At 35.6% G+C, this 15,319-nt stretch overlaps 2 protein-coding genes across 2 annotated transcripts; one reads left to right on the top strand and one right to left on the bottom strand.

The window, feature by feature from the left end:
• The first annotated feature begins 2,744 nt into the window (after window positions 1–2,744).
• On the top strand, window positions 2,745–6,097 carry LOC105769804 (vesicle-associated protein 4-2). Its single transcript, XM_012590683.2, has 7 exons — window positions 2,745–3,268; window positions 3,703–3,773; window positions 3,975–4,056; window positions 4,209–4,327; window positions 5,181–5,258; window positions 5,484–5,603; window positions 5,704–6,097. The coding sequence occupies exons 1-7, from the start codon at window positions 3,007–3,009 to the stop codon at window positions 5,761–5,763; spliced, it is 792 nt and encodes a 263-aa protein (XP_012446137.1). The 5' UTR covers window positions 2,745–3,006; the 3' UTR covers window positions 5,764–6,097.
• Window positions 6,098–9,237: 3,140 nt separating this feature from the next.
• LOC105768490 (sugar carrier protein C) lies at window positions 9,238–12,282 on the bottom strand. Its single transcript, XM_012588423.2, has 4 exons — window positions 12,031–12,282; window positions 11,609–11,931; window positions 9,937–10,566; window positions 9,238–9,850 (listed from the first exon to the last, which is right to left on the bottom strand). The coding sequence occupies exons 1-4, from the start codon at window positions 12,173–12,175 to the stop codon at window positions 9,371–9,373; spliced, it is 1,578 nt and encodes a 525-aa protein (XP_012443877.1). The 5' UTR covers window positions 12,176–12,282; the 3' UTR covers window positions 9,238–9,370.
• Window positions 12,283–15,319: the final 3,037 nt, after the last annotated feature.

The raw sequence follows: 15,319 nt of genomic DNA, 5'->3' as shown, positions 1-15,319 counted from the left end.
TCTTTTTTTATAGTTACGCGTTGACGTAGCTAACGCAACAACCAAATAGTGATACTTGGCGTGCCATGTATACCTCAAGTTGACATGGAGGGACTAATTCAAAAAAAAAATGGATGGATTTTTTAACTAAATAAATGAATGAATTTTTTAATAAACAATGAAATAGATGAAAATTGTAATTTGGATGGACCAATTCAAGAAAGCAAACAATAATACATCATTACTTAATAGTAGAAATAAATGTAATTTTTAATAAAAATACCAACTTGCCCTTTAAAATGCAATTTGACTTTTTTTTTTATGGATTTACCTAAGAACGATTCTTCACCCTCCATCCATTGAGTTGTCTTTGATCGTTCGACCTCCTGAATCAATTACCCACCACAGAATTGTCCATAGACAAATGTGACATCCTCTTGTATGCAACCACTCGCTTACTACGGTCAAATTACCCACTTTTCAATGTGAACACTCATTCAAGTGTGAACACTTTTTTAAAGACTATTGAGACCTACTTAAGTTTAACAACTTTGTACTGCTTGAATGAATAATAGAATAAGTTCCATTGTGCATGTTTTCACGTACTCCATAATGATAATTACCTCATTATGTCATACAAACAAACAAGAGGTTCTCTTTTATAAACACCTTCCCAAACCATGAGAAAAGATCTTTCTCTCCTTGAGCAATCATTGAGTACTTACTCTCTACAACCAAGCCTACCTTGCACCCATCATCTTCTCTTTGTTCTCTTGTCTTTCTTCAGCTCTCAAACTATTTAGGTGAATCGTCTCCTTCAATTCACCACAATCTCTTCCTCATCTCATCTCTTACTGTACTTTGTATCAACAATATGCATGTTGGTAGGGTGAAATTATAAATTTTATATTAGGGGCTGAAATTGAATTCTTACTTTTCTGGAGTGCCAAAACACAATTTTTACTATTTTATTAACTATAAGTTTACAAATTTTAAGGATCTGAAAGGTAATTTTACAAAACCAAGAAGGATTGAGGCGTATGCTATCCTTAGTGACGCCTTTGCATGTTAAAGCAGCTTTTATATGAGTTAAGCACAATTGATTTAATTTATTAATGATAAAAGTTAAATATATAATTTAATGGAAACATTTATGACATATGTTAAAATCGGTAGAATTTATTTCTACTTTATAAATTTAAAACTTTTTCAATAAAGTAGTAAAATTCAGATTTTCTTTAAATAAAGTTTTAAACTTAAGTCATGTGAAAAAAAAAGTTAGAATGTAGATTTAATCGAAGCTTATATGATTATCAGATATCAAAAATAAAAAAAGATTTAAAATTTGCTTTAATTTGTATAGAATAGTAGTTAAAATTTTTGTCAAACGCTCATTTAATATAAATTTAAATTGTGTGATCTCACGTCCCAATATCGTATAAAAAAATCAAAACACTGTGGAGGAAAGTAGGATACATGGCTTTAGCCTATATCAATTGCCGGACCTATTGTTTTGTATCCCTATCCTCGGATAAAGCTATGACCATGATCCATCTGCATTTTATACGTAATTACGTTGTACAAGAGTCCATCAGAACTAGTTGCATCTCATAATATCAAGGCTTGCAAATACAATATAACTCTAGTCGTGATACTGCTTTGTTTGAAAATAACCATAGAGTTTAGCTTCACACTTACCACTACATGTAAGCCTGTATCAAACCCTATTAATGTCCAATCCTACAAAGTCTGGAGAAGAACACAAAAGTGGAGCTTTGTTTCTTGAAGAAGCCTGTTTGGTTGAAATTTGACAAAGATATCCCTTTACATTAAATAATCACACTATAATAAATATAGTTTAAAAATGAGAGTGTGATTCAAAAAAAAATTCAATTTGATTTATATTCTAAACAAAAACTTTATTTCTCAAAAAAAAAAAACTAGTCTTTATCTCTCAAGGAAAATTCTGAAGAATTTCGAGGTGACTCACTTTGTTTGAACTAAGGTAGAGTAAAATTATTTTTTATCATCATTTTAATCCCCTTTATGCCAGTTGGGCATCGGATTCCCCCATTTGCCTATATTGCGGTTGGGTTTCAATCAACATTGCACGATTGTATGTGGTCATCAAGCTGAGTTTCGGTCTACCTTGATTTTGGCGGTATCAAAATTTTAGATGTGAATTTTGATTTCCATGTGTTACTTGTGTTTTTTATTTAGTCTGTATATATGGATTAAGGGGGGTAGGTGGCCCAATCACGGCAAGGAACAGGCCCTCACTACTAAAGTCAACTCGCAAGTTGCATGTCGCATCGCAACCACAAAATTGAATCCCTTATCTTTGTTCCTGATCCATCGATCATAACCATTGCATAATTAATTTTAATTGTAGCAGGGTTCAGTCAGCCTCAGTTGTATCTCTCAAAAATCAAATCATTCAAAAGTGATGTATGCTAATCACTACATAAATTTGTCATTAACCAAACTAATCCATTTAACTATGACGTTAAACCAAATCCAAAATCAAAACGCGTCAATAAAAAATCCCACCTGCCCCTTTTTTACTTGTCACCTCACCCAAACTCGTTTCTTACGTTGATCTAAAATACATTAAAATATGCCGCTGCTACCAGCCAAAAGATTAGAAAGAAAATTACTAAGAAGCAACGTTGTGGTTTTAAAAGCTTAAAAAGCGGTAAAAAGGAAGCACAACCGTGAGAAACATACGTTCAGGACACGGTGTCGTTTTCTAAAAGCTTTATTGATCTTCCCCGACTCCCCGCTAATCATGCACCAAAAGGTAAAACTTCGTAAAGGTGAGAAAAAGGCAAAGATGGGGAAAACGGACTTCAAAAGCTTACAAATCAAATGCAGTAAAATTCTTGCCCTGAAATCCGACGCTCTCTCTCTCTCTCTCTCTTCGTTTTCCTTTTCACGAGTTTCTCGGTTCAAATTCCAGCAAAGGTTTTTCGGTTCTAGAATCTTCGCGACGCGGCACACGGTGCCGTACATGTGCTTGTGAGAGAGATGGCGATAGATACCCAGCAAAAGTCACCGTCCGATGGCAAAGTTTGGGGAATTTTTAAGCTGCCTTTTCGCCAAACCGGGAATAATACCAGAACGACGCCGTCTTCTTCTTCAGCGTCTAATCTATACGTTCAAACTCAACCTCATGTCGAAGGATCGAATCATCACGGCTCTGCCATTTCGGTTTCCTCCGTTGCAAAGTCGCTTTTGCCGACTCGGCGTCGGCTCAAACTTGATCCAGCTAATAAGCTATATTTTCCATGTATGTACTTCCCTTTTAAAAAATTATCTTTCCAGACCTTCAAAAATTATATCTTATCAGATTTTGTATTTTCCATTTGTTTGATAAAAAAGCTAAAGCAAAAACTTTGATCCTTATTTTAGGAAATTGACAGTGAAGTCAACTAAAATTTAAGATTATTAATAAAGGCATAGTATAATTTTGTAGTTTTGCTTCAGTTTTTTCACCCTTTTACTTGTAACTAAGCAAATTTAACTTTGAAATGAGAACCACTAAAAATAAGGATATTTTGACTTAATTTGGGAAATTTTCTTTTTGATTTATTTCTAAAGAAGTGCATCCGAATTTGAAGATTGTGAATTTAAAAGCCATTATTATATACTATTTGAAATTTTAACCCATTCAGATTACAATTTTCTTATTCTTAATTGTGTATTTTGGTTTGTTTTTCCAAGATGAACCTGGCAAACAGGTGAGGAGCGCAGTCAGGATAAAAAACACAAGCAAGTCATATACAGCTTTCAAGGTACACATTATACCTTTGAAACATTTCTGTTTCCCTTTGTTGTTTTTGTTTTCATCATTGTCCTTATTTGGTATGTTAGTGATTTATAAGTTAGAGACAGAACTGAAAACAACAGGCAAGTATATTTTTGTTAAATGTTTTATACGATAACCATTGCTTTGATGAATTTCATAACGAGTCCTTTTGTTTTTGTTGGTTTAGTTTCAAACAACTGCACCAAAGAGCTGTTTCATGCGCCCTCCGGGTGCCATTCTAGCCCCCGGCGAGAGCATCATAGCAACGGGTAAATGTTTTTTTGCATGCTTATGCATACCCTTCACTTCTGGTTTTTATCATGCTTTGGCACTTGGCAGACATATTTGTTTTGTCTATTTTTCTTTATCTTTTGAAACATTCTTATGAATTTCTATTTCTGCTTTTGAATGGATTTGCTAGTCTTCAAGTTCGTGGAGCCTCCTGAGAACAATGAAAAACAGATGGATCAAAAGAGCAGGGTTAAGTTTAAAATCATGAGTCTTAAGGTGAAAGGTCCAATGGACTACATACCTGAGCTGGTTAGTAGAACTCCTATAAAACTGCATTTTTGTGTGGTTCACATGGATAATAAAAATTAAGACTTTATAATTTGAGGATGTTTAGATGTTGGTGAGTTTATGATGAAGAAATGAAGTAATATTCTGTATTGTTGATGCAAATAATATTTAGTTTATGTGGTTGATACTTAAATTTCTCTCAGATAAGTAGCTTTATCAGAATGTCATCACAAATATTGCAGTACTATAGATTGGATTCTTTTATTTCCAAAGCTTTATAATTTGAAGCATAAAATGTCATTCTGGAACAAATTTCTATACCCATTGTTCTTTTATTGACTTGGGGTTAAGATCTCCTCTATTAGGTTTTTTGTCCATTACTTTCCAATTTAACTTTATGCCTTTCACCCTTCATAGGCAGATCCTATACATGTAAATAGTGCTCGTGTGTTGAAAACTAGTGTACAAATAAGTAATGGAAGGGAGTCCCACCCCTGGATATGTGCCTGCTGCATAAAGAAACTACTGCACTTTGGGGCACTTTGGAGCCAGATTTTTTCCTTTTTTCATTTTTTTCATCAAGATGGCCTGGTGTTGCTGTAAATGGCCTTTTGAAGGCAGCTTATGTGCATGCTTGATGGGATGAGAATTTTTTTTTTCTCAAAGCTGATCTTGGGCCAATTTTGAAAGAGGCATGCACGGTTTTTCAAAAATATTTTGGGTTGTCTTTCTGCCATTGCGTGATGCACAATTGTAAATTTCACCATCTGTATTATTGATTGATTGCTTCTCTACCTATCTGTATTTCTTCCTCTTGTGGTTGGATATTTGTAATTTTGTCGAGTAATTAATCTTAGGTGCCTGGTTTTTGCAGTTTGATGAGCAGAAGGATCAAGTTGCAATAGAACAAATACTACGGGTTGTTTTCCTAGATCCTGAACGTCCTTGTCCTGTAAGTCCCATTAGCTTGTTACTCCCGTTTCCACAACTATATGTGCCTTCATTCACGTTTGCTTCTGCTTTTTCACATTTGCATATCAACAATTTCCACAATGCTGATGCTTAAAATCTTCTCAAAAGTATCAATACTGTAGGAAACTAATAGCCCTCCAAAAAAAAAAAAAAACTTAGGAACACATAATTAGCTAAATATTTATGGGTTTGTGCCTCGTGACAGGCTCTGGAAAAATTGAAGTGTCAATTAGATGAGGCTGATGCTGCGCTGGAGGCACGCAAAAAGCCTCCAGAGGATTCAGGTCCAAGGATCATTGGGGAAGGACTCGTCATAGATGAATGGGTAATAGTTTTCTTATAACCATCTGATGTCAATTATGCTTATAGATGATTTACTTGTGTGACATGCATTACTTAAAAGACTGTCAATTTCTATATTGTAGAAAGAACGAAGGGAGAGATACCTAGCTCGACAGCAGGTTGAAGGAGTAGACTCAGCTTAAAGTGGCAATTCTCATCATTTGCTTTATATCATGTGATTGAAATCTGATATAATCATCATCTCGTGCATATATACCCGTCAAATCTTTTAATGTTAACCTTAAAAGGGTGTCATCTTGGTACTTAGGATGAATGATGAGGAAACTCGTAATCTATTGTTGTACAAACGTGAGCTTGACTTTTCTGTAATTGGAAACTCAGCTAGTTACCATCTGCTTTGTAGATAAATGTGATTTTGTCTCTCCCCCTTAAGGGAATAAAACTCGTGTTCATGGGATGTAATACGCTAAAAGGATCTCCAAGTGTTATATAATGTTGGCATAATTTGTCTTTTAAGTTTTTTTTTTTTTCACATTTTGTGAAATGGGTGGCTTCATCTAACTATATGTTTGATGATGTTGATAGAAGATGAACTCTTTTGGTTTATGGACATATTTAGATACTTAATCGTTTTTTAGTTATTACAGAAGGTTTCTATTTTTGGGACCGATCCCAGCGGTCCCTGGTACTGTATGGTAGGGTTGGGCCAAGGCGCCCACAACTTGAAACCTCGAAGGGAAATGATAAACTGTTGGCTTTCCATTGGCTTTGATCGGCAGAATACGCCAAGCCTGTGATGGTTTAACTTTAAAGGGGATTCATAAATTCTACATCAACTGTATACTGGTCTTGTATAATATAAAGGTTGAAGCCGACAATTTTGGTTTGTTATGTAGATGGTGACGATTGACATTAAAATATGGTTTAGGTTTATTGGAGTGGGTGGATGTTACTTTGTTATAGAAAGCCATGAATCTCCCATCAACTGTATTATAATTGATTTTGGAATATAAATAATGTTCACCACCTTAATTTGCAAAGTACAAAAGGTGATGGCGTCTCCTTTGCTGCTGTTTCTTGCCCTTTTCGTTACTGCTTATAAAAGTGGCGTTGGCTGGGCTTCATCAGAATCAGGAAATTTTGTTTGTCATGGTCCTAGTTAGCGGCCATTCGGCCCTATCTTCCCTTCCATTTTCACTTACTTTCTCCAACGTTCATTACCTGGTTTTACAGAATACGAAGGCTGAAGATAAGGTGAGGCCGATCTTCATTAATAAAATACTTTTGTTTCATCAATTGTACTTCACAAGGTCGATCGAGCATTACCTGTTCCGCTCAGGGGCTGCCACGTTTCTCACAAAAAAATTATAATATAAAATAAAAACAAATTCCTTTTGAGTTGGATGACTCCAATCAATAATTAGAAAAAAAAAGATGTTTCCGCCAGTGGTAAAGCCCAGAAACCATGGTTGCCACTTTTGCCACATGCGGTTTTGATAATGACAGGATCCTCGAAACCACCATCCTCGCCAACTGATAATTTTCCATTGATTTCTATATATAATGGAGGGCTCCCCCATCTTAGCTTTTCAACACACTTGCAAGAATCAAGGATAAGCTACAAATCCAGAGAAAACTAGTAAAAGATGAGTTATTTGAGTAGAGTTTGCATGGCAGCAAGTGTAGCTGCAGTGGAAGGCCACAGAGATTGCAGCTCCAAATGGAGTTCCAGTCTACGGCCTATTAACGCCAGCAAGGGAAACCATTTTCCCACCGCTGCTTCATCAGATGATAGACAATACATCAAGGCCAAATCCAATGTAAACAATAGAAATCAAAGCGAAGAGTCTCTTCAGAGAGTGATGTACTTGAATTGCTGGACCCAAAGCTAACCTCTGTACTGCCGGGATACATCTTATAGCTTGGCAATCCCAACAGTCTTTGCCGTCCATGCCCCGTGGCATAGTTGATTTGGTCTGAAACGATGAAATCCAAAGACACGATCGCTTCCTTAATTGTGATTCTTAACGATTCCACTGCCAAAGTTTTGGTTTGTAAAAAAAAAAAAAACAATATATGATGTATACTTTTTTTAGTGAAACCGATGAAATTCTTATATGTCAAGTTTTTTAGCTCTTTCCTTATTCTGTACGTTACAAAGATGGATTTTGCTTCAAGTCTTTAATCCAGGAAATTGATTTACCCAAGAGCAGAACAGGTTTACAAAGCTCAAGGCAAAAATTAATAACAGAAAGAACAAAAATGCACTTGATTGTTGTTCTTTTGATGAAAGCTGAGAAATTGGGGAGCAAGTCTGAAACCATAATCTGAAAAACAAAGTTTGAAATGTTTTCATTTATGTTTAATATTATTAAACTGAATCAAATGTATAGAAATGTAGGTGATTCAATAAGTAGAGTGTGATTCACTCTTTTGTCGGTCAATGGCTTTGTGTTGCTGCAAAAGCATAATCAATCAGCTGATTCAACCAGAAGATCGTCTCCATCATCCTTAATTTGAAATTTTTGAAATTTTGTTGTTTTTTCTTTAATTTGTTTTCCATATTAAGCAAAACCTTTTGTTTGCAATGTGAGGAACAGATTGGTAGTTTTTTAAGTTTAGGATTAGGACATTAGTGAACGTTTCCAATTAGGAACATCTATTCGGGCCCAACATAGCATAAGGCTGATTCCAAGACCCATAATCAACATCAAATGAAACAGGCTATCCCCAAAATATTGATACTTGAGAGGGACAAGTAACCAAAAGAATTAGATCCCATCTTATCCAAAAAATTGTGTAATGAAAAGGTAAGGTTTTGGGTGTTTAACTGGGGGAAACAAAATTGCCCAGTGCTCACCACGACGTAATCATGTGATTCTCCTTTCCGATCATCCCTTTTCATTTCTTCGATACCATTTTACCTTCCATACGTTACTTTCCTTTTACATTTCTCACGGACAGCCTATACTAAATTTGTCACAAAATACAAGGTTTAAAAAGGGTCACTTTTGTTTGTCTCATATTATATTTTAATCATTTGTGTTTGAAATATTACGTTTTGTTACGAAGTGGTCATTTTACCGTTAAACTCCGTTGCCTCCCTAACGACAATCCAAATGGGTTTTAAATGCCAAATTGAATGTCTAGTTGTTGGGATGAAAATATGTTTTTAATTAAATAAATTTAATTTGGATTGCCACGTAAAACGGCCGTTAGGGAGGGGTAACGGAGCTTAACGGTAGAGCGACCACTTCATAACTAAAACGTAATATTTCAAACAAAAATGATAATTTAAGATTAGCTGAAATCTTGAAGATACAAAATAAGTAGAGAAATGTAGAAATAATACACCAACTAAAATGCGTCTTAAAGATTCCTGGTTGTGGTGTAACTTTGGTAAGGTAGATAAGCCAATGGTTGAATCACCTTAGTTTTGGTTTCATGTGTCGGTAATTCAGAGGAACAATACAACCTTTCATTCAATCGCATATTAAAAATGAAATCATTTGCAAGTATGGCTTTACACGTCATCGGGTTACATAAAGTGCATGAACCTGCAATTTATTTGTTTTGTATTTTAATCAAAATCCAAATCCATTGCCAGATAGAGATTCCTGTTTTCAATTACAGGTTGAAATCAAAGCACAAGACACTTGTATGATTGAAATTTATATATATATTTGATCCAATAACATTAAAAACCAATAGTATATACTAATATCAAAACCTAAAAATGAAAACGAGGGGAAAAGTAAATAACTAATCCATAGTTTGGTGGAGTCAATTCTACACATTCTTTGGACCATGGTTTCCCTTGCTCATTTCCATACCTCCATTAGGGTAATCAGCTTCTTCGACGAATCGGGACCAATACCAGTGAGATCTCCAGACTTGGTTCATCTCTTCGATTGGAATACCCTTTGTCTCGGGCAAGAAGTAGTACACAAAGATGGACATCACCACCACAAAGAAGGCGAAGAACAGGAATAGCCCGAATTTCAAGTGGCAAAGCATGGATAAGAACACTTGTGCCACCGCGAATGTGAAGATCATGTTCACCGACACGTTCACACTTTGTGCGGCTGATCGGATTTCCAATGGGAAAATTTCACTAGGCACCAACCATCCGAGGGGTCCCCAAGACCAGGCGAATCCGGCCACGTAAATGCAGATGAAAAGAACCACAGTAATGGCGTACCATTTGGGAAGGTCACCTGGGTTCCCGCTAACCCCAAACTTTGCACCGATGCATGCCGCCACAACAGCCTGCAAAAAGCATAAGAAAATTTAGTACCACCAACTTAATTTAGTTGACGATGTGTAAAATTTCATGTGAAAAAAAATCCAAGTACCTGGCAAATCAACATTTGAACTCCACCCTCTAGGAAAAGGAACCTCCTTCCCCACTTATCAACACCATAGATTGAAACCAATGTTGCACCTACGTTAACAATACCGGTGATCACTGCGGACATGAGGGAAGCATCGTCCCCGAAACCAATTGTGTTGAACAATACAGGTGCATAAAACATAATGACATTAATGCCGGTTAGTTGTTGGAAGAAAGGAATTAAGATGGCCATGGTTAGATGGGGCCTGTATTTCCTCTGCAACAAGTTGGTCCAAGGGTGATGAACAAGCTTCGAGGCATCACTGGCAGCGACTAGGTCCTTAAACTCCTCATCAACATCATCAACCCCTCGGATTTTCTTGAGTTTGGCTCTGGCTTCCTCGGTTTGACCACGTTCGATCATGGAGTTTGGTGTGTCAGGTAGAACTAGGGATCCAACGGTGATGATAAGGGCAGGGACCATTGCGCCACCCAAACTCAGGCGCCATCCCCATCCTCCTTTGATCTTAGCGAAGAAATAATTCAGCACGTTGGCAATTAGGATACCAACAGTAATTGACAATTGGAACCCAATGTTCAATGCTCCTCTATATTTGTAGGGTGCCATTTCTGAGAGGTAGAGGGGCACTGACTGTAAAAATCACACCCAAAGAAAAGAGTTAAGTCGAAATTAAACTTATAATATTACGAATAGTTTAGAAAATTAAACGTTAGGCAAGGAAGTAATGTAGAAATTGTCATTCTCGGGGACCACAAAGCTTTGTCAAGTTGTCAATGTGAATATATTGGATTAAAAAAAAAGTTATTGACTTGATTTCTTTTCAACACATCGAAGTCACGCTTGTAGAAAGAAGGCAACCACCATTTTTATTAAATTATAATAAGGACGTATTGTTTCAATTTTCAAAGCTTCACTCTCCGTTGGAGTAAACTTTAGCGGAAAAAAATAGAGCAAGAAGATGTCAGACAAGGAAAAACCGGCCACGTTTGACCGGGGAAAAATAAAAGAGAATAGTTATAATAAAACACAAACAACCACTGTTTTCAAGCAATAGTAACTCCATTTATTGTATTTCATTATTAACGACAAACTGGCGAGTTATTGCTGACATTCAGATCTCAAGGGATGAAAGCTTGAAGAAGATTGGTCAGTTTTAGGTAGAAAAAGAATAGATCAAAATGTATAAAAAAAACCCAGAGATGTTTTTCTACGGTGAAAAGGAATAGAGAAGCTCATATCTGGATCTGAGACAAGCATTGTGAAGGCATGGTTTCTTGTCATTTTCGAAACCAAATATTTGTCTGTCTTTTTAATACTCAGAACAATCTCAAAAGACAAAGGGAAAAAAAACACAGATCTGAAAAAAAAAAAAAGAGTTCAGGTTTCAAGGAACAGGAACACAAAGGGACACGTTACACGACAAAGAAACCCTGCAAAATTCTAAATTTAAAAAAATGAACTTTTTGTCACTCTTTACAAAGAACACTTTCTTTTTTTGTTCTCTACGAACAACTTGCAATGAAACAAAACAAAAACTCAAACTTAGGGGAACAAGTAAGAATTAAGAACCCAATAAGCATACGAATCTCTGATCGAGAACAGGAGAGAAAAACAAATCCATACATAAGATCGAAATCAAAAGGTTTTTTGGAGTAGATAATGGTTAAATTACCTGATTGGCGAATCCGACACCGAAACCAAGCAACATTCTACCAACAATCAACATCCAAACAGCTTTGGCAAATCCATTGATAAGAGCTCCGGCGAAGAAAAGTAGACCACCAAAGAGCATGGACAATTTCCTTCCAAGCCTCCGGGTGACGGTGGAGGCTACCAAGGAAGACAAAAGAGCAGCCAAATACAGCGACGATGTGAACATCGTCAGGGTTTGGCTATCGTATTGACAATACTGGTTAGTCGACTTATCAGCTTCCTTCTTCTCCCACACTTTTCGGAAGAACTTTTGAAGGAATGGCGTCATAGTCGTCACCCCACCTGTCAAAACCCCACATTGAACAAAAAGAAAACATTAGTTTCTATTTCAAGAACCAATCCAAGAAACAAGAAAAAAAATCATAATCTTTGAAACATTACCAGAAATCCCAATATCATAACCGAAAATCAGACCCCCCATGGCTGCAACAATACATGTTATAGTGACGTATGGAGTAAGGTTCCCGGGGTACGGCTTCCTGCCGTCGCCGCCGCCGCCGACACCAATTACTCCTCCACCCGCCATTATCGATCTTTCTTGACTTCAATCGTAAACTCAAAAGCAGGAATGAAGAGAGAAATATAAAGATGGATGTAGTGAATACTAGAAACCAAGCGAAAGAAGATAGAGGAGTTAGAAGAGCAGGAGAGGCGTTTATATAGAGAGAAGAATAAATTTTGACGATACTTGCGGAAAAAAGGATGAGCTGTCATAAAGATAATATATTATTAAATTTGGTTTGGGTTTTGGGACTCTTCCCTATCTTTTTGATCTCCAAAAGAGTAGTATGGCTTTGCTAAAATCTTTCTTTAATTAATATTAGTAATAGTTAAATGTGGCAGTAAAGATAGAAATTTATTTCTCACGGAAATAAAGTAATTTTATATTACAATATTCTCTTTGAAATAAAGTCTCCTTTAATGTCCACCGTTTATTAATCAAACTTGATATGGTAGGTGATGTCCGCTTAAACAAAGTTTAGGTGTTGAAGAGAAGGAGTCGGTGGCATACAGTTGGGAAAAGATTAAACTGAAATATTATTCAATCTGAGTTGGCCTCTCCACCTATATTTATTTATCCAAGTTCGGATAATGTTTGATATGTCACGTCGGACTAAAGTCATAAAGCGGAGAAAACGTGAGCTTAAACGTCTTTACAGCCAACTTTTTTATATTCCATGTGAATACCCCAAATATACGAGTAAATTCTTCTTTCTTTATTGGAAGCTACGCATGCACATATATCAGATTTCCTCTATTTATTGTATTTAATATACTGCTAATCTTGTAACAAGTATTTTTAGAATCTCTTCCTAACAACTTTAATTTCTTCTCCTTTTATGTTGATTGTAATTGAGGGAAAAATTTCGATGCTTGGAAGATTAAATCAATGATATCTGTTATTACCAATTCAATGAATATTGATATCTTTCTTTTCACTAATCTCATTATAGTTTCTACACATATATACTTTTTTTAATCACTACTCCCCAATATATAAATAGAGTGTTAATGCGCTTCAACGCACTCGAAGCTATATCCTCTTGCATTGGCAACAATGCCCATACCAATCGGGTTAAGACTCAATCGACAAATATTTAAATAAATGATTATGGTAATAAATAAATTAGAAGTGATTAACTTATATTAATTAGCGTAAAATTAAATTAGCTTTATATATTTGTATTATAATTATGTCAGCATATATAATTATATATCTTATGAATATCCTCCCAATTGTTGTTGAAGTAATAATATAAATCGAGCTAAAGCTTAATTGGTATGATGGAACATATTTTACATCAATTAAATGGTTGTATTTTCAATTATTAATATAAAATTAAAATGGTAAAATTTTGGATATAAAAACAAATTTAAAATAATAAAAAAATGCAAAATCGATTTTTTACCGTAATGAATCGATGTTATCCTATGCATGAATCTTATTTCTTATCTTTTCAACCATGCATGGAAAGAGCAAAGGAGCGGCCGGGGATTTCGCAATTATTGAGGGAAGTTCGGTTGGAGAAGATTTTGAGATGACGTTGGAGGAGATTTGTTCATTGTTGTGTTCGAAAGACTTTTGCTGTGAGTGTCGTTTCCCCTGAAGTCATGGAGATAAGATCAGGCACACTGTAAAGCTCCCAAAACGGAGTATCTTCTTCAACTCAACTGAACTAGTTTTGTTTTGTTTTTCTTACCACAGTAGGACATACGTAATAAAACGAAACTCAGTTGTTTTAGTTTTGCTTTGATTGTTCGATTATAAATTTCCCAAGATTAGACTGTTTGATTTGGGTGGTCCAATTGCATTGACATCAAACTCTATTACGTTGAATATGCATGATGTGGAACATTTGCTTGGGGCTCACCTAATTTCACTTCTAGAACCATTTGACCATGATACATCCAAGAGTTGATTACTTGAAAATTATACTTGGGTACATGGAGGCTCATGGAAATTTATCATTTTGAGCTAGAGGTGAAATAACGTACCTGGATACATCTTAAATAAATATATTCTCAATTACTTCTCTTCTTTATTCTTTGCTCTGGATGGAGGAGGAATATTATGTGTATGATTATGTTTTTAAATAATTATTTTACAAAAGGAATCATCACCCGTGTCCTAATCATTTTTGTGAGAAAAATGAAATATTTTAAGATCTTTAAAGTGAGAAGAACAACTAATCAATAATTAGGGTTTAGTCATTATTTTTGAAATATAAAAACCCTTGGAAATCAGATATTTTGTACCAAAACAAAAAGACTAGAAAATTTGTAAGTAATTAACGAAGTTAAATGGCATATAAATGATGCTTTTTACAAAAGTGAAGAATAGAAGGTTCTCTTTGGAAACATCCTAGAAGCACAGAAATCAGTAAAAGAGAAAAAGAAGGTACAGAATAAAGGGAAAGAAAAAAAGTGTGAAAACAAGGCTTCCTGTTGCAGATTCTCATAGTAAATCAAATCCCATTAGCATAAAAGTTGTGGTGAAAGTAACATATTTTTTTCCCACCAATGGAGGTGCCCTTTTGGAGGTTTCATCGTTTCTCACTTTCGATTTTTCTTTGCAGAGGGAGTTTTGTTTTTAGCAATGGTTGACGTCAAACGCATCAAAACAGCCGACGTGACCCAAACATTGGATTGCCAAAACTGGCAACTGGAGAGCTAAAGTGCTGTACTTTGTTAACAATATAGCATATTGGCTTGCACGCACCGTCCGTTGGCTCTGTTACCGCTAAGTTGTAAACCATGAACCATTGGTTGACTTTTCCAAAGCCACATCCATATCCTTTTGGTTTGGTGGGGGCATTCAAAGATGGGTAACTTGACCCAAATAGAGTAGAATGGAAGGAATCAATGCAAAAACAGAAACTGAGGAAGAGTCAAGTTGTGCAAATAGGAAGCTGGGGACCTCATGCGTTGGTTACTTCTTACTGGTTAGTAGCCACTATCCAAAACGTTACTACCGTAAAATCTTGGGTAACTTTTTCTTTCCTGGATTGTTTGGGTAGATGAGTGGGTAGGACTCAGATTCCCTCTACTTGTTTTTATTTTTATTTTATTATTTTGAAATTTGTGTTCTTTCTTTAATAATATTGTCTTCAAAATTTAAATTTTTATCTTTTCAAAATTTCAGAGAATATAATATTTATAATTACACCAA

This window comes from Gossypium raimondii, chromosome 5 (genome assembly GCF_025698545.1).
Source record: "Gossypium raimondii isolate GPD5lz chromosome 5, ASM2569854v1, whole genome shotgun sequence".
Lineage (NCBI taxonomy): Eukaryota > Viridiplantae > Streptophyta > Magnoliopsida > Malvales > Malvaceae > Gossypium > Gossypium raimondii.
The sequence above is the reverse complement of the archived record's forward strand: the minus strand, read 5'-3'. Positions and strand labels throughout refer to the sequence as shown.